The 27,186-nt window shown below is 37.3% G+C and overlaps 1 protein-coding gene across 2 annotated transcripts in view; it reads right to left on the bottom strand.

The window, feature by feature from the left end:
- Nucleotides 1-9,737: 9,737 nt before the first annotated feature.
- The window catches only part of LOC5574371 (polypeptide N-acetylgalactosaminyltransferase 2), a 51,613-nt gene continuing 34,164 nt past the window's right edge, over nt 9,738-27,186 (bottom strand). For both annotated transcript variants that reach the window (XR_002500409.1, XM_021844426.1), the window contains one exon: nt 9,738-11,929. Coding sequence is in view for 1 of the 2 variants with exons in the window: in XM_021844426.1 (XP_021700118.1) it covers nt 10,005-11,726 (1,722 nt within the window). In the remaining variant the exon portion in view is untranslated. The remainder of the gene's footprint in view (nt 11,930-27,186) is intronic.

Raw genomic sequence — 27,186 nt, forward strand, 5'->3', positions numbered from 1 at the left:
GCGACCTTATGCAGGTATGCAGTCTTTTCTTTAGACTTCTTTCACTTTTGTCGATGTTAGTTCACCTCCATATGGTTAGGAGGGAGATTTACAGAAAATCTAAAATTACGTTTAAAATACTGTTTTTTTTTGGGTTTTATAAATTTAGTGGTAAATTCACCAAAGGCGAAAGTCATTACAATAATTCTAATAATTATTTTTTAACACATGCAGAGCCGTAGCGTCTCCTCATGGCGCCCTTGGCAAACCCCCATTTGAGCGCCCCCTAGTCAAAGATAAAAACAAAATTTATCTTTATTTTTCTTGGATTGAAGTTTCCGTTGAACGTTCCATAAAAATTCCAAAATTCTTTTCAAAATTCTATACCGACTTCAATATTAACTCGTCACATAAGTACTGCAGAGTATCATTTTATTATTCACGTAAAACATTAAATACATTAAACCGATGTTAAACTTATGCAAATAGCTAAAAATTTTGTTTAGAAGAAAATTCTTATTGTTTATTAATTATTGTTTGTTGAACGAAATCCAAAATATATTTGTTTATATGACAAGAAACAAACCTGCAGTAACTGCTGGATGCATTTGCCTATTTCATTTAAAATTTTAGTGAAATCTATGGAGCAAGATACAATGTGTTTTGCAGGCTCAGTAAATGTTCCAGGTATTCCTAAAGAGATTCTTTGGGATACACCGACTAGGTCCGTATTACAAACAAAAGTGCGTCTCCCAGTCGAATATCACAAAATTTTGCATGCAATAACCTTTCATCACAAAGAAAAAAAACTGCAGAATATCCACAAGTTCATCTGTCCTGGATTGTGTGAATATTATGTCAATAATTATGTGGAATCCTGTAAGAGTACTTATCTATAATTTGTGTGAATATTGCTTGGGATAAGAACTCTGACCAACATTTTATACAAACATTACCCTAGGTACTTATGCTGTAATTTCTTCTAAGAATTCCCCTCCAGTATTTCATTACATAGGGTAAATTATGTATTTTGGACAGGCTAAGGATATGTCTGAAAACGGCGATCGATTAACTACATTAAATACAAATATTTTATTACGCAGTGTTACTTATATGCTTAATGTCCCATTGTACCTTGAGAAAAAGCTTACAAACTATAGTATTCCCAAGTAACCACAAGCATTATAACATTGCACGTATTCTACTGCATATCAACACCATTGATGCAACATTGCTTTTATTCAACAAATTTCAAGAGCTGTCAAGCAATAAAGCATTAAACCTACATTACAAATGTATCAATGCACTAACATCACTTTATAAATTGTACTGCTGCATTAATATTACTTTATAAGTTGCTTCATTGCTTTATCGTCCTTTTTGCATTAATTTAACTGTAAAAGTGCCCTTTTCCACTTTTAAACTACTTTAATGGTAGGCTTACGGCAATGCAGCTGCATTATATATGCAATTATATAATGCTCCATGGTTACTTGGGTTAGCTTCCAAAATAGCGTTTTTTGGAAGCCTGTCTGTCATACATTTCGGACACCTAATAAACATTTTGGACACTTTCATGTGAATATAATTTGGACAGAGGCGTTATCTCAATATCCATACAATGGTTTCTTGAAAAGACGATCATATCATAATACTGTAAGAGCTTACATGTGACTTATGCATTTTTTCGCTTATCGGATGTTTATATTAGTGAAAATCAATAATTTCATTTAATGGAAGCAAATATCATCTGTTCCACGAAAAACGCCTGCAAGTATGCATGCATGCGACATTCCAGTGTGTTTCATCAGATGGCCAAATTATATCAACTGAACAAAAACCATGATCTATTTTGGACAACACCTGATTTATGCCTTATATACTCATGTTAAGGTTTAAGATGAACTTAGCTTAAATTTTAGACATATTCAATCATGTTTCCACTTTCAAACTTTTTATGAATGCTATTTTGAGCGCTATTATTGCATTTAATGTATGTTCTTGAAAATCACATCCTCTTGCATTCGTAGGTTTCACAGCTCTTCTGTAGATACAATTTACAATTTTTATATTTTTGAAGCCAATTTGTAATTGTTATGAAAATGATCACCATTAATAAGTAGCATAGTGTATTAATAATGCAATACATGATTTCCCGTACATGTATTCCTCACCATCTCATTGGAAATAAGCATAGAACAGGCTAGTCTGTCCAAATTATATACGTTACCCTACGCGCTTAAGATTTTTGAATATATTTTTAGGAATTTTGTCATAGGCTTGATTATGATTCAGTAAAGTTGTGGATCCGAATTTATTGTATCAACTCAACATACATCTTCTTCTTTATCTTCTTGGCATTACGTCCTCACTGGGACAAAGCCTGATTCTCAGCGTAGTGTTCTTATGAGCACTTCCACAGTTATTAACTGAGAGCTTTCTTTGCCAAAGTTACCATTTTCGCATTTGTAGATCGTGTGGCAAGTACGATGATACTTTATGGCCAGGGAAGTCAATGAAATTTCCATTACGAAAAGATCCTGGAACGATCGCTAAACGAACCCGAAACCTTCAACATGGCATTGCTTTGTAGCCACGGACTCTAACCACTCAGCTTAGGAAGGCCCCAAAATATGTCTTGCAATATTTTTTTGCTCCATAGCTCATCATTAATAATCCTATTATAAATTGAAAATGAGTTTTGGACAGATTTGGCCTCTCATGGCGCCGCCAAGTGCCCATGGGTAACCTTGCATAGGAGACATTTCAGTTTTGACACTTACTGTAACAGATATCATTTGGTGTTCCCCAGAGGCGCGTCCACGTTCAAAACCATGGGTAGGACAAAAGTTTGCAAACATTTTGTGCACATTGAAGCTAAGAAAAATGTTAATACTATGGAATCCTAAACTGGATATTCCATGTTACTGTATTTGAAGGACTCAAACACATAGGGGTGTAAGTGACATTTTAATCGGTTTTGAGATGAGTAAATTCTTCTGTTTCCAAGGTTTCCAAGCGTAACGATATTTTCAGGTGAGTTTTCCACTCAACAGAAGAAATAAAATGATTCTTAGAAAATTGGCTTGTTTTTTGACCCTCATACAATTTGAATATAATGAAAAATTGCAGTAAAAGTTCGAAGTAGATTTTCTCAAAACTATATTTTTTACTGACCTTACACCCCTTTGCTTCTAACCCCCTCATTTTTATACCAGTCGTTACCACAAGACTAAGAAAGCCTTACGTCTTTACAGGGCTAGTAGCGACTGAATGCCTTAAAATAGGAAATTAGAGACCTGTTGCCTGAAAAAAAGAGACTTAAAAGGAACCAGAGAGATAAGAGTTTGATTTAGCATCAGAGCAAACATTTCAAGATCCATGACCTTTTTGGAATTACGTGATTTTCTCCACGAATTTTATCTGAAATTTATTTAGATAAAATGTTATAACATTACTCAGAAGATTTTTAAAGGAGTTTTACGAGTTTTCCTAGGGAATTTCTTCAAGAATTTTATTTTCGGTGCCTCAGAAATTTAACCTGGGTTTACCTAAGTAGAATAACAGAAATGGAACTTCTTCAAACGCTCATCAGCATTCCTCCAATATAAATCTTTGTGAAATTTTTCAAGAAAGTCCCAACTACTCTTAGATTGTGTCCAGTGATTTATCCGTCTTCCTAGTGATTTTCTAAAACTGTCTTTAGGAGTTAATAAAAGATTTCACTTAAGATACCTTCAACAATTGCTCCAGAGATTTCTTCTAAGGTATTTTTCAGAAATTCCTCCTGTAATAGTTTGAGATTTTCCTAGAAATTTTTAGGTTGGAAGCGAACCAGCCTGTGGCTGAAAGCCTCACTAATAAAGAAATTAAAAAAAAAATAAAAGTTTCCTAGATAATTTGCCAAGATAATATAAAACAAAATTAATCGTACGTCGGGATAAGAATTATTGGGAAAACTGTTGCTGGTGTGTACATTCATATAGACTTTCGAATATTGCATGGGAATGTTTTGGAAAACTTTTTAAATATGTTTGGAAAAACTGCAGGAGTAATACTCTGTAGAAATCTCAGGAAGATCTCCTAGAGAAACAACTGGAGAATGGAGTTCTCAAGCAATCCTGAAGCAAATTCTGAAGAAATTCTTCTAAGCATCATTTGAAAAATCTTTGTATGAATTTCTGGGAGAATTGGTAGGTAAATCTCTAGAAGCATGTCGGAAGAGATCCCTATAGAAGATCCTGAAAAAATATAAATAAAATCAGTATGATAATTCCTGAAGCTATTCCTAGGGAAATCTGGGACGAAATTCTTGAAAATTCTTCCCGTTATAGTCTCTGAAGGTTTCTCTGCAGGCAGTGCAATTTTAGGATATTAGAAAAAAGAGACTTAAGAGATCATTTTTTTTAATAGAGGCTTAAGATACCTCCCATTAAAAAAGGGACAAAGTGCCTTAAAAGAAACCTACCATCAGCCCTGTCTTTAGAATCATTTATTGTATCAACTAGTATTTTTATTTATATTAAAATATATGAATAACTTTATTAAACCAAGTTTGACAAAAGTAGACCAAACTGCTTGTCTTTACAACCAGTCAGGTTGTTCTAATTTCTTAAAAATAAATAAATTGATGAACAGTTAAAATTCTGTTAATTCATGTAGGTTATTGCACCGAAGTTACCCTAAAATGGATATCAGCAAAATTTTTCATAAAAAAAACTGAAGATTCTTGTAAAATGTTTCATCGAGCTGAAACTCCATCAAATATTTCACTGGAATACCTTCAACAATCCTGCAAAATAAAAAAAAAAACATTCAGAAAATCGTCATAATCTGCTTAAAATATTTTTATGAACGATGCCACAAATATCAGTGGGAGTGCGATCAAATCATTTTTCAGGAACTAACTGTGGGAGTTTTATAGAGCAAGTCAAGAGTCGCACTTTCAGAAATCGCTAGCACCATCACACTCGGGCTGTGTATAACAAGATGAGACCGGTTTTAGATTAATCCATTACATCATCCAAAAATTCAAGAATTTTCTGAGAAACTTCTCAAGAATTACTTACAGGAAAGCTCATGGCAATTTATCCCAGAAGATTTACCAGGTTGGCTGTAGATATTTTGATGAAACCATCCATTATAAAAAATCAACAAACAAAAAATAAAATAAACAAAAATGGCATAGATGATTATATAATTTGTTTTTCTAACGGTTTAAATAGCTTTTTGTAACAATTGTTGCAATTATTTTACCAGGACTTTCACTATAGATATGCTCAATCGTTCTTCACACGACCTACATACATATTGAACAGACGGTAATCAGTTTGATTTATTTTTCAAGCTTTCTGCTGATATTGTTTTTTTTTATGAATCGTGGGTAGGACAATCCTTTGAGTGTCCTACCCAGGTGTTTTTGTGCGTAGTACATGTCCTACCTGTCCTACCCACTTCCCGCGCCACTGGTGTTCCCAAAAGTGCCAAATCTAGTTAAATATCTATTTCTAGACATGAAGAATGAGCCGTCGCACGATATGTATTGTACTGGACCTCAATTCCAATTGTCCCCAATCACAGGTTCCCTTGGGGACATCCAGTGGCCCAGAAGTGGCCACTATAGTTAAATAAGCACTTTGAGTTTACAGTTGCCCTTTTTACGACGAAACATGAATAATCAGCCGTCGCATGATATGATTTGGTGTCAAAGCCGAAATGTCCCTTATTCAAGGTTTCTCCGGGGTACTTGGCGGCGCCATAAGTGGCCAAATCTGTCTATGACTCATTTTCAATCCATAATAGTATTATTCATTATGAGCTATTGATACATTATTTGATCGCAATTCGGATCCACTACCGGCACCGATTCCGGGGAAATGGCCATATCTTGGTTGTTTCTTGACCGATCTTAATACTTGACGCACCAATTGCTTCAGAATTTAATCTTCTATTTTCATGTTCAGTAAAATTGGAATGGAACCTACTATAGAGTGGTCATGGTAGCCAGGGTACCTGGAACCTACTTTAGAGTGGTTCAGTTTGTCTGGCAAAAAGCTTAATTTCGAAGATTGATATCCACCTCGATATAGCTTCGGATAATAATTACATGATTGGTAATATAAACATGACTGATAATATTTTCCGTAACCAGTTTTACGTAAACGGTCATGTTTCTGAAGATTTCCAAAGAATGCGTCCACCGGCATTCAACTTCCTATTATTTCTAGTTTCTTGAAAAATTATAAACATCTATAGGTACAGTATGGCCCTTTAAAAAAATGCGAAAATCGTCATATCATATTTTATGGTAAGTTTTAAATGGAAAATTTGAACGAAACATAAACGTTATTCATTATTTGTGTTGTTTAATCTGTTTAAACTCTGATTTTTGCTTTGGATATGCTTTGCATATGTTACTTTCAACGTACTAGATAGGAATTGGAAGCATACTTTCAAATTTTATCATGCAGTCATCGAGTTCAATATCTTTGTGATGAAAGCTTTTAAAACATCAACGATGGGGTGAGATTCTTCAGACCTTGTCTTCATCATTCACCCATATCAAATGAGCATTGGAGACTTAAACATATTTTAGAAAATACTAATTATTCTGGAGAGCAGTGATTGAACCTTCATGTAAGTGTGATGAGCGGCTCTGTTTTGCGTAAAACCTTTGAGCTAATATAAATATAAGTTGTCTCTAACCGAAGGAACAAAATTCTTACTAAAAAACAAACCTCCATATTTATTTTTTTTATTGAACACTAAGAAAAAATAAAGTCATATCAAACCCATAAGACGCAAATGACCCCAAAATTATGACTCTGATAAAATATTTTATTGTGACTGTCAAGTTTCCCAGTTGACAACTTCAGTAATGGACCGATGCATGAGTTCGCTATCTGACGTTTGAGCGGTGCCGTGTTATTTACGGGACCATGGCAACTAGTGAATTCGGCATCGCTCAAACGTCAAATTAGTGAACTCGTGCATTGGTCCATAATGAACCCCACTAACGACACAGCCTACTATAAGATATGCCAAACTACCACATCTCCTTTTCTTCAACAGAAAATACCGATTTTTGCAACATCAAATCTGTTCCGACGACAGCTCAGGGGATTGGGGTTTTCTCCGGATTGGTCTAAATTTCACTGACAACGCATGGGATTAATTTTCCGAATAACTTTAACTTTATTAACTGCGATTTCTTCGCGAGAACATTACTCCGCAAAGCCTATTAGTGGACTGTTGCATGTTCATTCATGCTTGCTCTTCAGTTCCCTTTTTCTTGAATGGACTGTGCTTTCACTCTTCTACACATCTTCTGGTTAGCTTTCAACCTAGGCGCGCAAACACTCTACACAGGAAAAGCTCCTACCTATGCCTTCTTGCAATCATGCGGTGCGCCGATACCAAAATGTTCTAATAAAGACCAATGACGGCATCTCAATAACATAATTTATCGTAAGTAATTGCACATCGTTACATTTTCTCGCAAACAAAATCAATAGCTTAACGGGCAAACATATTAGTGAAATCTTAATTTTAATAGAATTCAACACGTTTCCAAAGCTTTTAGGAATCCTTTAGTGAAGTAGTTGTCTATCTTATGCGTTGCTGCAACCTTTCTGTAATCGACCTAGCACATTTTTTTCTATATTTTTATCGGACGCAACAGATCGAATCTGTTGTTTTTGTTCTTTTCGCTTAACCAGGCAGACCAACAACTGTATAGCACTCCCTGCTGATTTTTGGGTTATTAAGTTTGAACTTTTTGTTGCAGCTTCTCCCATCTAAGGCGAGCTTTTCAGTTTCCACAAGACGGATCGTATGCGTCGCTATGGCTGCGTCTTAGGCAAGCATTTAATTCGTTTTCCGCCGGACCCGACAGTTCGCTGCGGCAGCTCCCTTCTTAGGGGAGCATTTCAATATTGACCGGACTTAACGGATCGCATCCGTCCCGGTTGCTCCCTTTTAAGGGATCGAATCCGCGGGGGTGACCCATTTCGCATAAAGACGTTTCGCATAAGGACGTTTCGCATACGGACGTTTCGCATAATGCAGTTTCATACAAGAACAGGTAGCATTTTAAAGAAGGCATATAATTCGGATTATGCCAAATGTCCATTATGCCAAACGTCCGTATGCGAAACGTCCTTATGCGAAACGTCTTTATGCGAAATGTCCCACCCCCCGAATCCGCCGCTAAGGCAACTTCCCTTCTAAGGTGAAGTTTTTATTACACTGCGGAACACGTTTTTGTCTCCATCATCAAAATACATCTATTTACTTAATTAAGGGTTGCTGAGTCCATTGCCGTTTACAGAAATATCATAGCACGTCTAGTTTTTGAGATATTGGTGGTTGAAAATGCAAAAATTGACTATTTCAGCAAATTTGCATGCAAGTTTGCCAGCTTGTAAGGCAACTGATTTGCCTTATTTGCCACAGAATTCAAACTATATGTGTATAACAATACTTATCATCAAAGTTTATAATACTTTTGATGCAGAAAAGTTATTTTTTTGATGGTTTAGAAAAGTATTGTGTTTTGCCATATAAGAGAAACGAAGAATTTTGTATGGAGACTGCAAGTATGTTAAAAAAGTTGGTTTAATCTAAATTTAATCGTAAAATTTCAACCAAAATATATCTAAAACGAAAGTTTAGGTTCTCTTTGCATGCTCGGTGGATGAGATCACAAAAAAGTTTGATAAAATATACTTCAAATTTTAGGTAAACATCAATAAAACCAATGTTTTATGCAACTTTGGCGACCTGTAGCTAAAAATTGTGACGTGCTGGGAAATTTCTGAGAACGGCATCAGATTCAGCAACCCAAAATCTACTAGAGACACATAATTTGATCCTTGAGGCACGCAAAAATGTCATTTTTGTTGCGCTGTGTTATAGAACTTACTTACACACATGTTTATTGTTTTCCAAATTAACTAGCGTCATATTTGAGGCATCAGAAATCACCAAATAATTGAACGGCCGTTAGAACAGTATTTACAAATATCTATTGAAATTCTTCGAAAAGCAGCTGTTTTCTTCAAATATTTTTTTCTTCCTATGTAATTAGAATTTAATGGCCATCGCAGACAAATCTAGGTTCTCTCGTCGCCAATGTGAAGTTTCCCAGTTGACAACTTCAGTAATAATGAAACCCACTAACGACACGGCCTACTATAAGATATACCAAACTACCACAGTGACCATGAAAAACACGTTCTATAATAACTCCTCCATCCTCTGATACCAAGCAAACTAATATTTTAAACAATAAAGTGTGATGTTCGAAGGTGGAAAGTTTATCATTAGAGTATACGACAATCAGATGCTGTTTCTAACTTCGAGCGGACAAATCCTTTGAACTTCTTTACATTATTTAGGGTAGTAAGAAAAATATGACAAAAATTGTCCTAAATAGGTATGCCAAAATATACTCCAATAATCGAAAAATGCATTCACTCACAAAAACAAAGAAAATAACACTTTTGGATGATAAACAATTTTCGCATTTTTTATGGGCCATACTGTACATCTTCACACCGCATAAAAATACAAGCGACAAAAAAATATGCCATTTGGACATGACCTCGGAAAATCCGGAACATCTTCGGTGTCCGGTGTCCAATATACATGACCAAGCAAGTTTCTGAAATAAGACCAAATTTGCCGTCGACTGCTGCCAGATACACAATACAACATCAACTATGGATTGTCATCGATTAATGATTATAATTAGGTGATTACAATTCTCTCAAAGACTTTTATTATGGATGGTAGTAAAAACTAATCATTACTTGGAATGTACAATCACGATGCTATCGTTGCGCTTTGAAGCACTCTTTTATATATTTTAATTGATCATTAAGTATTTATAGCTAGCTTCTTCACTGTCATAATTAATTCTATACTTCCTTAACTCTCAGTAGCTGAACAATAATAAGAAACACATCCAAGGGGAGTTTGTTGTACCGGTTTATAGTCGTTTTTGGTTGCTATTTCTGCTAGTCTCACTTGGTGGAAAACCTCCAATGTTGCGACTCAAGAGCAGAGTTGCATCGCTCTGCAGTGATGCCTTTCTCCTTTACATAACGCGAGTCTAGACAAACATTTATCTTACTATGTTGGACCAGTCCGCCCTCTCTTTTGTGCCACTGCTGATTCGCAGACTCATCACAGTACTTTAAAACAACCATGTTGAAGCGCGATCGCACAGCAAAATTTAATAACGTTAGACATAGATCCAGATGCTTGATTTGTCCTTTTTTGGTAATAGCCCAATCTTGGTTACCACCACTATCGTGACACTGATAAAGCCCAACAATCCCATCAACCAAATGGCCCAATGTATCCATGCAATAGGGCCCTTGCCGTAAGCTTCCTTTGGTTTGCTGTTCTGGTATTGTAAGCTGAGGGTATACGTTTGCCAAGTACCATTTAAAGGGTTTACATTGGAGCCTTTCTTTCAGTTCCATTCGTTCTTCAATATCTCCAAACGGGATATTCTTTGCCAAGGGAACTGCAGCATAGTAATACTGTTTATAGTCATCCATCCATACTTCAGCAGCACGTCTTGTGTTTTTGGCAAAGATATTTCCACTGCCACCCCCAGGAAAGGTATACGGATGTCTTTTACGAAACACGTGGCCAACCCTACTGCATGGAATAATCTCCAGACTACCACCACATTGCCAGACGCGAAAACTGATTTCTAGATTTTCACCACCCCATATGTCCATCTGAGTATCATATTTTCCCAACTTTTCAAAGTATACCTTATCTATCACAAACAATCCACCAGCAATCATTGGTGTTCTGATGGGAGTGGTTGGATCCTTCTGGCGCTCATGCCTTTCTGCGGTGCTCAGGTATTCCCATTTAAATACTAAATTCCAATCAAACCCACCTCGAAGATCTGCTGAAGCACCTATGTACTGGAAGGTATCCATACTAATAACATCGATCACAGGACACACTACGCGAGTAGGGTCTTCTTTTACTCTAATCAACAACGGTTCTAACCAATCTACATTGCACTCACAATGACTATCGAGAAACGTTAAGACGGATGCAGTTGCCGCGTCTGCGCCTCTCACACGCGACCGCACCAAGCCTTCACGTTGCTCATTTCTAATCACTTTAACTTTATGAATTTTCGCCAACTCCTGTCCATCTTCGGGGAAGTCCGAATAGTCATCTACTAGAATAATCTCGTGTATCAAGTGCTCTGGAGATCGATTCAAGACACTTACAATCGTTCGCAGAAGGGTGCTTCGTGCTTCATTATGGAAGGTTATAATCACACTGGTAGGTGGTAGGTTACTAGGCCATTTCTTTCGACACATAGGATTCCGTGTGTCGGGAAGTTCTCGATTGCTTTTCAAACTATCACTTGCTTGTTGGTTGAAACGATTGCGCAAATATGGATCCTCTCCTTGCTGTAGGCTGCCTTTCTGTATGTATCCCATCTCGTCGAAATAGTCCCATGTGTGCCGGGGTGAGGACATGTGCAACAGTGTGTTCGAGACAACATTTTGTCTAGGTGAGGTTGACGGACTATACGAATGCTGTGGCCATTCCGCGGATAATGATTGTGGAGTCACGGCAGATGTTTGATGGTCGCGCAATCGCAACGCTCGGTTTCGACTTTTGTAGCTTCCTTCGAAGTAGTAAACAGCTACCAGTATCCATGTTATCGCTAATATCAGAAAAATCTTCAAATTTCTCCGCATGTTACACACACTGACTACAGTAATGTAGTTTTAACAATATACTGATGATTTGAATGGTGATGTTGCCCTTTTGACTAGATTTGTTAGCACGCATCAAGCTGCTAATGTTCCTTCTCTAACTATATTATCTAACTAGGAATCAACTTGCGCTGAGTTTTTTGTGTACATCTGCGTCCATTTCTGGATTTCTTAAACTCGCAGCCCTGGAAGAAAAAAGAAAATGAAAGAAATGATTACTCATCGATTGTTAAACAGATCACTGTGTTTTTTTATTTAGATGCCAAGTTAGATGCTCAACTTTTGCTTCAAACCATAAGAAGAACAACTTTTTCAGAAGCGTATCAGTTTTCAGTATTTCAGCATAAAATAGGCTAGGCCAAATTCAAGCCGAATGATAAGATTTTTATTGCACATAGGATGGAATTTTATTTGTATTGACAAGAACAAATATTTTTGTGTCAATTGGGGTTGAATGGGCAAAAAATGCGGGCAAGTGGGGCAAAAGGGGTAAGTGAAAATAACTTGTATTTGCCCTTTGAAGGAAGCACCACACTAGATAACGGACTAGCATGCAACGCCCAGTGGCACAGTCGAAAAACATTCCTCACGAAAAGTTTTCCGGCCTGAAGCGGGAATCGAACCTACATCCCTTGACTCGATGCGGCTAAATGCTTGGTAACACTAACCGCACGGTCACGAAGCCCACAAATAAAGAGTATAAAAATCTTATATTACAGTCGAAGCTTGTTATAACGACATCGCAAGGGACCGTCGTAATAGGGAATTGTCACTATAGAGAATAGTTATAACATCAAAATATTTTTCAAGGGACCGAAAAATGTCGCTATAGAGAGCTTTTGTCGTTATAAAAGTTGTCGTTATAACGAGCTTCGACTGTATTTTAATAGCACTTCATTGTCCATTCATTTAAGTAACATTCCCACCGTTGTCATGATAAAAATACGTTTCAAAATATATTGTACATGTAGATACATGTACCTTCAAGATATCAACAGGGATTTTTGGAGGATATCCCTAGACATTGATTCAGAGACTCTACCATGAGTTTGTTCACGAATTTTGCCAACGTTTTTCTGCAAGAAAATCCTGGAGTTGCTCCAGTGTTTGATAATCACCTTTATATTATATCTGTAAGTATATTCTATGGGACCCGCTTAAAGACCAACCTGATATACAATCGTTCCGCTGTGGCATAGAAACGCTAATACTATTGATCATGTTTCTACACAGCATTAGAAACACGGCGGCCTCTGATCGCCGCTACAGTAAAAATTGTCCATGGTGGTGAGCAGTTCCATTGGAGATCTGACTGTTTTAACACTAGAAGATAAAAGTAGGGAAAATTTCTGATTAAAATTTTAGCAGCATTATCTTCAATGAAAGCCTCATGGATATCCCGCTTTCAAAAAAATATCGGTTCCACATGAACATATTAGTGACTAGCTTTTCCAACGATAATTTGAAAGAACAGCCTATTTAAGAAAGAAGGGCACATTTCTGATAAAATGCTTGCAACTATGACGTGAATAGTCATTGTAACAACGTGATGCTACGGCACAACCCATGTTCATAAGAAAGGAAAATCTTTGTTAAAAATCAAAAGTAAAATATGAGCATCACCTGGGAGTCAAAATCACGGTAAGCGCGCAACTGTTAAGCAAGATCATATTGAGGTTGATGGGTTGGAATTCCTTAACTTCTCTGAGCATAGAGGCACGTATACAGTAATGGTCAATTGACAAGGAAAGCTCTCAGACAATAACCTTCGAAAATGCTCACTGAGCTAAGAAACAGGTCTTGGGCCAGAAAAAAAGAAAATACTTTAAGTTTCCAATTGGGAATAGGATATTTCGTAAGAAAAACTGACATATGGAAGAAGGGAAAATATACGATGAAAATTGTACCGAAGAATTTTAACCACCATTATTATAAGTTTACATTAAAGACGCATGCATGAATAGTCAATCTTTTATTACAGTATACCATATATGGTCAAATTTTTTTACCTAAAACAAGAAATTGTCCTGTATCTCATACTATTCGGGATAATGGCCCATTCGGGGTAATGGCCCATTCAGGATAGTGGCGTTCGGGGTAATGAACCATTAAGGGTAATGGCTTTCGGGGTAGTGACCCATTCGAGGTAGTTCGGGATGGTATCGCAGGAATCTTTAGAAGATCTGATAGAGTAACTAGTGGAAAAAATGGTGGAAAACCAGTATTCTCTGAATGATATCCTGGAATAGCAATTTGGAAAATTTTCAGAGTAATCCCCGAGTACATTCCTGGTTAGGTATTGGGATTCAGAATTCACTGCAAAGGGAAGGAAAATGGTAATTTTAGAGACCTACCATTGAAAATAGAGACCAACATATTAGAGTTTAACGATATTTGTTCGCCTTACCAGTGATGTTTAGTATTTTCTTTTTGCAATGTGAAGTAAAGTGGTAAAATTCAATTAGCTTTTTTGCTTATTATAGAGCAATTCTCGCTGAAACCAGGCCGCCATCGGCACCCATCGTTAGAATTCCAATTTTATGTCACTGATCGCTAGTTTTCGATAAAACTTAAGGGTGGTCCTTTTTGTTTTCTCAAATTGGTGGACCCCTCGTACGCCAGCTAGCTAAACAGTTCGCAAAAAAGCCCATTTTTTGATAAATCTTGGGTATTTCTTCACGTGATATGTCTCATATTTCCCTTGGAACACATAGCAAACTTAGTGGCATCGTATAGAGAAAAGATATAGCTTTCATTTAAAGTTAAAAAAAATATGGCGGCCATTTTGAATTTGGCCGCCATCTTGAATTTTGTTAGAAAAAACGTTTTTACACCATTAGCGCACCGCTCGTTTTGAATTCTGAGATCACCATCAGAAAGCTGAGGAAAATTTGCGTAAGATAGGCTGCAGAAACTAGGTGTGCAATGGTATTTACCCTATGAAATTAACGATTTTCTGAATCATGTTCCACGATTTTGACGTATATGGCGACTGCAATCAACGCAAACATCATTTTTTGTACAACGAAGATACAAGTTTTCGATCGTTGGTGTATTTTTCGAGTCAGATGAAGAATAGGAGTATTATTTTGAGTGAAAAAATCTGGCGGCCATCTTGGATTTTGACGCCATCTTGGTTTTAAGTAGTAGAATGAGTTTCACCTTGTTGGCACTCAACATGTTGAATTTAAATGCTACCGTTACACTTACTCTTCTTGTTGTTCTTCTTTTTCCTGACGTTACGTCCCTACTGGAACAGAGCCAGCCCCTCAGCTTCAAAAACAAATCATCAAGTAGAATTTTTTAACTCTTATTTGCCACCTGAATGATTATTCTGCATATTTGCGAGTTGAAAAATAACATTAATTCTTTCATTTATTTGGTCTAAAACCATTGATAGAAATGAACAATCAGTTGAACAGCTAAGATAAGATAAGAAATAAAGAATCTGTTTGTTTTTTTACGGAGACCTGATAATTAAACATGAAGAGCGCTGAAATGGTAAAACATCATTCTACTGCTAAAAACTAAGATAGCGTCGAAATCCAAGATGGCCACCAGATTTTCCAACCTCAAAATAATACACCTGCGTTTCGGCATTACGTCCACATTAGAACAAAGCCTGCTTCTCATCTTTCAATTTCGCTATTTTTCATATGCATGTTGGGTGGTGGTAGTAAAAACGATACTTTATAATTCAGAAAATCAAGGATTTTTTTGTTTAAAAATTTAAGATTTCCATTCTAAATTAATGCACTTTTGGAAATGTTTTACGTTAAAACCACAGATATTACCACAAAACTTACTAATGTCACAACGCGCAATTTATAAACTTCATTCAATGACAAAAAATGCATGTGGTAAAAATAACATTTATTTATTTCAAATAATGTTTTTGGACGGTTTTTATTCATTAAATTTATTTATTCATAATAACTGAATTCAAATGTATGTCGAAGAATTATGTTAAAATCGCATTATAAAAGAAAATTCCTATTTGATAACCTGTATTTATAACTAACAAAGCTGAGTATCAGGCTCGGTTCCACTAGGGACGTAACGTCAGGAAAATGAAGAATAATAAGAAGAAGAGTATACGTAGCCTTGTTTTTATTGGTAACCTCTAAATTCGACATGCTGAGTGCTTTCAAGGTGAAAGTTTCATTCTACTAATCAAAATCAAGATGGCGTCAAAATCCAAGATGGCCGCCAGATTTTATCACTCAAAATAATACTCCTATTCTTCACTCGGCTCGAAAAAATACCAACGATTGAAAATTTGTATCTTTGTTGTACAAAAAATGATGATTGCATTGATTGCACTCGCCATATACGTCAAAATCGTAGAACATGTTTTAGAAAATCGTTCATTTCATAGGGTAAATACCATTGCACACCTAGTTTCTGTAGCCTATCTTACGCAATTTTTCCTCAGCTTTCTGATGGTGATCTCAGAATTCAAAACTAGCGGTGCGCTAATGGTGTAAAAACGATTTTTCTAACAAAATTCAAGATGGCGGCCAAATTCAAAATGGCCGCCAAATTTTTTTTAACTTCAAATGAAAGCTATATCCTTTCTCTATACGATGCCACTAAGTTTGCTATGTGTTCCAAGGGAAATATGAGACATACCACGTGAAGAAATACCCAAGATTTATCAAAAAATGGGCTTTCTTGCAAACTGTTTAGCTAGCTGGCGTACGAGGGGTCCACCAATTTGAGAAAACAAAAAGGACCACCCTTAAGTTTTATCGAAAACTAGTGATCAGTGGCATAAAATTGGAATTCTAACGATGGGTGCCGATGGCGGCCTGGTTTCAGCGAGAATTGCTCATAGTTAAACAGAATTGTCAATCAGATCTGCATTTTAAGTTTGATTATAATTCTATTATTTTTTGTTTCTATTTATTAGTTCTTCTCTATTTTATGGATTTCCATTCATTTTTAGTAACTGTTCATCACAAACTCTACTGAAAAAAAGACATGCCTTGAAGTTAATTTCATTATACAATTCTAACAAAAATCACAATAATTGAGATTGTTTTCTTGCAACAAAAACAAAAGTTATCCGTCGCAAATTAATGATTGCCTTTCTCTGCATTAGTTTTTAATTACTCGACTCTGCAATTCAGACAAGTGCTCACCCTACCGTATATAAAAGTATAGAAAGTAAAGAGAAACAATCGGATTATGTTTAGCTATCCAAAGCATGCATCTACACTTGAATGGAATATAAGTGTTTAGACACAGGCACAAAACCATCTCCGTATGATGCTTTGTCAGGTGCGGCTTCGCAGCTGATCGGTCCATTTACTTGCTCTATTCAAAACCCTATCGATGGAGTTTTTGCGGTGTATAATGGGGAAAAAATGCACAACCTAATATAATTGCATTACGAGGGCAAATCAGGGCGTGCAAAAATGATAATTATTTCGTTTTACCTACCTATTGAGAACAGCAAAACGAAATTACTTTGATAATGACAAACTAAACTCGTTAATTTGTCCAGATAAACGAAATCCATTAGGTGATTGTGTGTTTTATCCAAATTAACCCTAATCCTAACATAATTTTAATTTTATAATATTAACATTATAGATTAATATAAGGTTTCATTCTGTACAACTAATACAAGCTTAGCCCTCCGAATAGGACAGCCCCCAATACTGGACACCGTCGAAAAATTGAGATATCATGGTCCAATAAAGGTGGTATATTAGAAGAAAAGGAAACTATTATAGAGAGTAATGGTTGCTCGTTTTTTTTGAAAAGTTGAGATGTTTGAAAACCGTTAATAAGTTGTCGTATCGCCTTAAATTTAAACTTATTTTATAACGATTTTGAATATTGAAAAATAATTTGGATTTCACAAGCATATTGGAAAACCATCATAATTTGAAAGTAAGCATGTATTTTGTGCCATATTTGAACTAAATATGATTAAACTACAAACTAGCACCTCCTGTCCCCCAGTTTTGGACATCTTGATTTGTTTTATGATATCTTTGCATTTTTTGCACCAGTGTCTCCAAATACATTTTTTTTCATTGATTTTAACGAAGATGCAATCAGGACCGGATTTACAAATGTGGGGGCCCGGGGTTCATTGTCTTGTGGGGGCCCTCTTCCCAAATATTTTTAATGGTTTTGTAAGGTTTTTATTATCAGAAGTCAAACATATTCAAAACATTAAAAATACTTTAAACCCCTTATGAAAGTAAACCAATTTTAAATTTAAATTAATGTGACTAATATTTTCTTTAATATTTTATATACCTTCGTAGATTTTATATGTTTACATGGCTTATTCGTCAATAACAAGATATGTGTGATGAATCCCTTCTTATTGGAGCCTTAATTGAAATTATGTTCATTCTATTCATCTTTTAATATTCAAGTACATACAGATTTACTAACAGTTTTGAGTTGAAGAAATTGGTGTAGGGCTGGTAGCAATTTTTGTTCTAGAGACTTTGTCTCTATTTTAATGAACGTCTCTAAGAAGTCATTTGATTTAATAAAAAAATGTTTCTTAAGTCTACTTTTTCCTTATTTTGATTGCAGTGAATCCGGATGCAAAATTCAACAGGTTCCATAGAAAAATTCAAAGACTTTATCATGTCTCAAGAAAAAACTTCTAGTGATTTGACCAGAGATTTGATCTGGCATATTGTCAGGGACTCATACAGGAATCTCTCTAGTAATTCTTTTAGAGATTACTCTACCAATTCTCCCTGGACGTCTTCCAGCGATTTTTCAAAGAATGCTTAGAGGATTCTCTCCAGGAAATCCTTGAGTCTAGGAGGTCTTTGAAGATTTTTTGAAGATGTTCTTAACATTAATCTTGGAGGAAATACTGAGGAAATCGATGGAAGAATCACCAGATAATACCCTGCCTGATGGAATATCTTTGGTAATTTCTATGGTTGTCCTTGAGAAATCCAGGTTATGTTCGAGATATCGGAAACAAAATTTTTGGAAGATTTCATTAGAAAAAATCTTGAAGGAATTCCACGGGAAATAATCACTTAATGAACTCCTGGAGAAATCTTCGGAATAAACTATGATTTTTTGGGTAAATACCTAAATTCTCACGAAATTCCTAGGGAAAATCATGAACAATACATATAGTTAAACGAATGTCGTAATGTCAAGAGAAATTACAAAAAAGAGAAATGGCTGGCCTGATTATGTGATGAAGAATCAAACTCTCATCTTCTGGTTTCTTTAAGGTTACGTTTTGTTTTTCTGTTTCCTGTTTGATTCATTTTTGGTTCATGTCTGGTTTTTTTTTTCAAGCTAGAGGTCTCTAAAGTTTCTACAGTATCGAACATAACAAATGCACCAAAGCCGTAGTTCGTCACAGAAAAAAATGAGAAGAATTGGTTGAGAAACGACGGCGATATAGCTATCTGAAATTAACCATTTTGTGTGGGGAAACGGCTTTGATGCATTTTATATGTCCGAAATTCAAGGCACTTAAGCACTGAAGATTTAAAAATTGCATTCGAACCTAGTCTTAAACTTCTTTAAGAAAGCTGTCGTTACAGTTGAAAAAGTCACGTTGGTGAAAGAAGAAAGTAACAAGCATCAAGAAAAAAGAAAGAAAATAGCATCGTTAGGAATTTAAGCAAAAGGATGACTCTACTTGTTTATCCAAATATTTACTAGAAAAATTAAATCTTTCAGATCATATGATGCGATTCCAAAAAAGTATGTGCTACTGCAATGATTCTAATTATTCGTAAAACTTCAACTATAAATATGTTTCTCAAGATTTGTAGGGCCGCTAAAATGTGGAGCCCGGAGACCATGGCCCCCTCGGCGCCCCGTAAATGCGTCCCTGGATGCAATAAAAATAAGTAGAATTATAATTTCGAACAACACATAAAATATGTTATTTTTTAACTTCTATGAAATAATTATTTATGCAACAAGTTGCAAAATGATTATTTTTTCAAGTTGTACATTTATCCAACGAGGTTGGATAAATACAACGAGTGCTGAAAAAATCGAGTTTTGCAACGAGTTGCATACAACATTTTTTGCTACTTCGAAAAATGGCGTTTCAGCTGGATGAACTCTAGAAGCACAGACAAACATTTTAAGAGAACATACATCCATGCGTAGTATCAATTCAGTATTTTTCAATCACGTAGGCTGTGATACAGTAGTACCCATGAATGTCACAAGTTTTCTCGCTCCCATCGGTATCATGCAGATCTATATTCCCTATTGGAGGAAAGAACATCACATACAGTAGCTGACTACAAATGTTGGACGATCCGATCCCACATCAGATCCGCCAACCTGTGTCGGAACCAGATCGCATAACGGAAATAAACTCGCCGTGTAAACCAGATGGAAAGTCACTTCACTCGGGTCGAGAATTATCACCTCACTATGACGGCACCGATAATTCTCACCTCACGCCAGTCGTAGAATAAACCCAAAAATCAGATGCAATTGTGCTTATTCTGTGCGGCATGTGAGGCGAGACGAGTCGGTGAGGTATCGACTCGCTTCCATTTGATTAACATTAGCCGCCTCACGTCACCCGAGGTGAGAACGAGTCGTCTCAAATCACACGCCGCGCATAATAAGCACAAATGGCATGAAGAGACTGGGTTGACGCCTACCAAAACAGTACTGAAAAGTGCTACTTTTCAGCACCGAAAAGTGTGATGATAAGTTGTACTTTTCAGCACTGTTTCTTTCGGTAGGAAAAGTAGGCCGTTATGTTGATCAACTTCTCAATGGAAAGTTGATTGATTTGCAACAGAATTGCAAAATAGTTATTAATGCAACAAGTTTCAAAATTATGTTTTTTTCAGCACGAGACATACTTTTATCCAACGTGGCTTACCGTGTTGAATAATTACGACGAGTGCTGAAATAATCGGCTTTTGCAACGAGTTGCATACACCATTTTTTGCAATTACGAAAAATTCCGTTCAATTTGCACTATTGAATGGACTAAACAAACCAGGTAAGACTCCACACACAATTATTGTCTACTATATTGTTCATTTAATTCTTCATGTGCTGTTTAGGCAGCGTCCATTTATTACGTAACGCTAAAATTGAAAATTGTTGCCTCCCCCCCCTCCGTAACGCTTTTTGTATGAACAATTTCTTATTTTTGTATGAGCCGTAACGCTTGAGCCTACTCCCCCCTCCCCCTAGAGCGTTACGTAATTTGTGGATGCCGCCTTACACGAACGACTGCATGAAAATCATGCCTTTGTGGAGAGTATACTGATTAGCTTCACTACGTCTGCTAAACGATCCGATTCCAAGTCAGAATTCCTTACCTGAATCGGATTTGGATCATCCGACGGATGTATCAGAAGCTATATTTGATGAAGCCATTGAGAAATCAGGAGTTATTTAACGAATGGTGTGTGAACGCACTCAGATATTAACCCCACTACCGGCAGCTTCATTCATTACCGCAATAAAATATTCAAACCTTGATAACTTTTTTGTTTTTTGATATTTTTGTACCATTTTTCACAAATTCTTAAAAAAAAACTCTTCTAGTTTGAGAATCCTTGTCGATATACAGTATTGAACAAAACATTTGCAACTTTTTCGATTTTCCATACAAAATGACCAACTTTGGTAAGCTATATCTCAGTTATTTATGGACCAATTTGAATGAAATTTTGGCAGAACATCAGATATAACTTGAATTTTAAAATATATTTTTGAATGATTTTTCCAATCACAAGTTCAAAAGCAGTAACGGTTTGACTAAACTGAATTTTTTGACGATTTTTTTATAAATGACATAACTAAACATATTGAAGGAATAGCTTCATGGTATCTTCAGCAAAGTTGTAGATTTTAACGGGATGAACAAGTTTGCTGAAGACAGTTTTTGTGTAAGGCAGATTAGATTTTGAGATGAATAGTTTTGAATTTTTGGTCGAAAATTACATTTTAGTTAAAACGTTATTAGCATTAAGCAATTCGCACAAATTCGTAAGTGGTACAGTCCTAGACCGTTGTTGCATGAGGGTTGCCTCCTTCCCGTCCATAACCAAAGCCAGAGATTTGGGACTAATCCCTGATTCTCAGACAAGAAAGACGCATCCTCCAACAGTCGAGAGCTGTCCTGGCCACGTCCTTTCGAATGCTGGGGGTTGGGGAGGGGTGGTTAAATGAACACCTACTTAAGAAAGATGCTGAGAACTCTACGACCTCTCATAGGTGTTACGGAATATTGTGGAGTGTTAATGGGAAGGGTAAGGCCATAGGATATGTTCGGTAGACGTTCTGGCAAACAAGTGAATAATACTGGCACATTGGCCACATATCGGAACAAACTCACCAAATTCTTTCTTCGAATTCCCTCAGCAAATCATCACTCGTCTCTCACACGCATGGAAAGCTGATTGTTTCTAACTGCTGCAAAGCACTGGCGACTCCACCATCTTTTCGCAAAATGACACTCGCGATTGTTCGGCCGAACCACCAGTGGAATCACATAATTTTAAACTTTGCGAAAACACACTTTCATTACTTTATTCTACATTTGGTCGGCGTTAAGTCAGAGGGGACCAAGTACAAAACTTGGGAAAATTGGATTATTCTTCCATTAGATACGAAATTAGGGTTTATTCACAAATTTCATAACGCCAAAAATGGCTATTTTCGACACCCACCCACCCCCTCGTAACGCTTTTTGTATGAATATTTTACAAATTTTGTATGAGCCGTAACAGCACGAGGGCACCCACCCACCCCCTTCAGCGTTATGAAATTTGTGAATGGGCCCTTACCTTACCTCCATTCCACTTTGATCAGATTTGATGAATGTTGTAAACTGCGAGAGATATGTAATAAATTTACTTTGGATGATCAATGAAAATCCATAAAAGTATGCAGTCAGAGTGGACCAAGTGCTTATTACCATAATAGCGAAAATGATCGCCCTGTAGGAGCGAGGAACGCACTTCCTGAGAATCGATCGTGACACGCTGACAAACGTAATATATTCTAAGGCTTATATGTTTTGACTATATCCACTATTATCACTTCACATAGCTATTTCTCTTTTCACAATTTTCGATAGGTGGCATAGCACCCCTAGCTGTTTCCATATTTCACCAGCCGAATTTTAAATCGCGAAAACGAAACAAAACGTGACAGCGAATTCAAAACGCAGCCGCCCGCACGCACAGCTTGCTGCGATCTTCCATTTTAGTTAAACCGTTATTACTTATAAACTCGTGATTGGAAAAATTATTCAAAAATATATGTTAAAATTCAAGTTATATCTGATGTTCTGTGAAAATTTCATTCGAATCGGTCTGAGATCTAGCTTACCAAAGTTGGTAATTTTGTATGGAAAATCGAAATAGTTCAAATGTTTTGTCCAATACTGTATGTCGTTGGTGATCTGGTTTCAAAGATATTCCGATGTTGCTCCGACATTCTCCATATAAAATACATTTGGCGGTCATTTTGTTTTACATCAACTTATCAAAAAATAAAATGTGGGCTATACAAAGCTAGATAAAAAGGAACTACTCTGGAAAAATCATGCAAATGGGTTAAATATTCTAGGAGATGTCTAAAAATTACGATATGATGATCAGTCAGTTTCCGGCACACGTTTTACGGAAATGGCCATATCTCAGAAAATTTCCAACGAATCTTAATGCGTCCACCTGCATTTAATCGTCAATTGGTTCTAGTTTCTTGGAAAAATGTCAGCATCTATAAAACTTCCCACCGCACAAAATTACAAGCGACAAAAAAATGTGACTTCGAAATGACCTCGAAAAATCCGGAACATCTCCGGTGGCCAAATGCATGACCAGGTAAATTACTGACAATAAACCAAATTTGCTATCAAATGCTTTCAGATGCATCCAATTTCATCAGTTTTTTTTTCAAAATGTTATAAGCATTTGAATTTTGCCTATCTCAATCATTTTGTCTATCCCCTGTAACTACTCTCTGGAAGTTTCTTAATGAGGATATAAAAAAATACATCATCGCCTGGGACTTTCATTGCTTTGTATTTAAAAAAATTGTTCTCGCTTCTTCCAAACTAGTCCCCTAGTAATTGTCGAAAACGCAACTGAATAGTAATATTATGTTCTTGTTGTTCAATCGTAATATCGCCCAAATCACTGGGTTAACTGTCTTTGAAGAGATGCAAAATGAGATTCCACTGCAATCATCTCTCAGCATCTCAATAGTATTACTTTGTCCACTGAGTATTCATTACTCAGCGAGCTGTATGTATCAGTTGTGGAAGCATAATATTCTATGGAGCGCAACCTTTGATGAAACTTGTTTAATTTCTAAAGTTCCTAAATCCTTGTTAAAGGTTTCTTTGGACATATTTAGCTCGAAAAAAATAAACATGTATAACACTTTTCGGCGAATCATGCTATTAATATTTTTCAGTTTGCAGCATGAAACATCAATTTAATTTCCTTTTAAATGGAACTGCCAGTTACGATGCTTGATGTTGACGCAAACGAGCGATATAAGAACCATGTACTACGCATACCCCCTAATTTGATCAAACACTTTTGAATAAATATTTGTAGATTTTCTTGCAAGAACTCCTCTACAAATCTTTGCACAAGAATGTCAAAGAGTAAACAATTGAGAAAACGATGGAAGAATTAGCTAGATGGGATAGATACTAGGGATTTTTTTCAGGTTAATACTGCCGTGAATCGCAAGTCAATCCCATCTGTAAAAAGTAGGCATATGCCATTACTTTTCATGATGGGACAATCCGACTTGGTGTTTTTTCCCAATTTTACCGAACAAAATTTGTTGTCACTTTAGTCCAGCTGGAAGATCATATAAATATATGATGAAAACTGATTATAATTTATTTAGTTGGTGTTACATCAATTAATTTGATAAAACCTCGTTAACGATGTTACGCCAATTTACTCGGTCCATGGCTGTGTCTCTCCAACTTCGATTTTGGCCCACGTTCTCCAGATCTTGTTGCACCTGAACAAGCCACCTCGCTCGCTGTGCTCCCCGCCTTCTTGTGCCAACCGGATTCGACGCGAACACCATCTTTGCAGGATTGTTGTCCGGTAGTCTTGCAACATGCCCTGCCCAGCGCACCCTTCCGGCTTTCGCAACCTTCTGGATACTGGGTTCGCCGTAGAGTCTAGCGAGCTCGTGGTTCATTCTCCGCCGCCACACACCGTTCTCCTGCACTCCGCCAAAGATCGTCCTAAGCACCCTTCGTTCGAACACTCCAAGTGCTTGCAGGTCCTCTTCCAGCATGGTCCATGCTTCATGTCCATAGAGGACACCCGGTCTTATAAGCGTTTTGTACATGGCACATTTGGTGCGGGGGTGAATCTTTCTCGACCGCAGCTTCTTCTGGAGCCCATAGTAGGCGCGACTTCCACTGATGATGCGTCTCCGTATTTCACGACTAACGTTGTTATCAGCCGTTAACAAGGATCCGAGGTAGACGAAATCATCAACCACCTCAAAAGTATCCCCGTCTATCGTAACACTGCTTCCCAGGCGGGCTCTGTCGCGCTCGGTTCCGCCTATCAGCATGTACTTTGTTTTTGACGCATTCACCACCAGGCCGACTTTTGTCGCTTCACGTTTCAAGCGGGTGTACAGGTCTGCCACCGTTCCAAATGTTCTGCCGACAATATCCATATCATCCGCGAAGTAAACAAATTGGCTGGATCTTGTGAAAATCGTACCTCGGTTATTGAACCCGGCTCTCCGCATGACACCTTCTAGCGCGATGTTGAACAGCAGGCACGAAAGTCCATCACCCTGTCGAAGTCCCCGGCGGGATTCGAACGAACTGGAATCTTCACGCTATTCTGCACACCGTCGTTGCTCTTATTAGTCTTGTGAGCTTCCCGGGAAAGCTGTACTAGTCCATGATTTTCCATAGCTCTTCGCGGTCGATGCTATCATAAGCCGCTTTGAAATCGATGAACAGGTGATGCGTTGGGACTTGGTATTCACGGCATTTCTGGAGGATTTGCCGTACAGTGAAGATTTGGTCCGTTGTCGAGCGGCCGTTGATGAAACCAGCTTGATAACTTCCCACAAACTCATTTGTTATTGGTGATAGACGATGGAAGATAATCTGGGATAGCACTTTGTAGGCGGCATTCAGGATAGTGATCGCACTATAGTTTTCACATTCCAGTTTGTCGCCCTTCTTGTAGATGGGGCATATGACCCCTTGCTTCCACTCCTCCGGCAGCTGTTCCATTTCCCAGATTCTGACAATCAGCCGGTGCAGACAGGCGGCCAACCTCTCCGGGCCCATTTTGATGAGTTCAGCTCCAATACCATCCTTACCAGCGGCCTTGTTATTCTTGAGCTGGTTGATGATATCCTTAACTTGGGACGGACCTGGTGTAGTGGTTAGAACACTCGCCTCTCACGCCGAGGACCTGGGATCGAATCCCATCCCCCGACATAGTCACTTATGACGTAAAAAGTTATAGTGACGACTTCTTTCGGAAGGGAAGTAAAGCCGTTGGTCCCGAGATGAACTAGCCCAGGGCTAAAAATCTTGTTAATAAAGTCAAACCAACCATCCTTAACTTCCCTCAATTTGGGGGCAGGTTGGTTTCCTTCATCCGCCGTGCTGACGTAGTCACTTCCTCCGCTGTCGGGACCCTCGTCGCCTGTATTCTCCGTGCCATTCAGGTGTTCATCGTAGTGCTGCTTCCACCTTTCAATCACCTCACGTCCGTCCGTCAAGATGCTTCCGTCCTTATCCCTACACATTTCGGCTCGCGGCACGAAGCCTTTTCGGGATGCGTTAAGCTTCTCGTAGAACTTTCGCGTTTCTTGTGAACGATGATGAAAACTGATATCAACTCAATTTTAACGAAAATGCAGATGGGACTAACTTGCGATTCACGGCAGAATATCTGTGTAAATTGCTGGTGGTAGTAGCATTGGAGTGCTCAAAGATTTCCTTAAACAAATTCAGGAGAAATTCTTATGAGCATCCTCTGTTAAACCACTGGAAAAATTTCTAAGGGAATTGATGGAATACCTATAGGAATTCCGGGGGAGATCGTTTAAAGCAGTGGTTCTCAACCGTTTAAGTGTTGCGACCCCCTTTGAAGCTTTAAAAATGTTTCGCGGACCCCTAAAGATGAATGTTCTGCAAATCAACCAAATGCAATAATTCTGCTATGATCCTTCGGAGGTGTCCACTAATAGTTGAGTCAGGAATATAGATTTCTGGCTACTAGCATTTTTTTTCCAAAGTATGACCTCCATAAACAATGTTGACAAAATCCAATAAAAAATAATGCAGGGCAAGTAGGATAAACCATTCAGACACCTTCATCATTCACTGAAACTCTGCAGTAAATCGCAGTTATGTCCGATTTTAGAATAGAGTAAAGAACAATTTGAGACAACAACAATTCACTTTGAGATGGTGAAT

The sequence above is a fragment of the Aedes aegypti genome, chromosome 2, assembly GCF_002204515.2.
Source record: "Aedes aegypti strain LVP_AGWG chromosome 2, AaegL5.0 Primary Assembly, whole genome shotgun sequence".
NCBI classification, from domain to species: domain Eukaryota; kingdom Metazoa; phylum Arthropoda; class Insecta; order Diptera; family Culicidae; genus Aedes; species Aedes aegypti.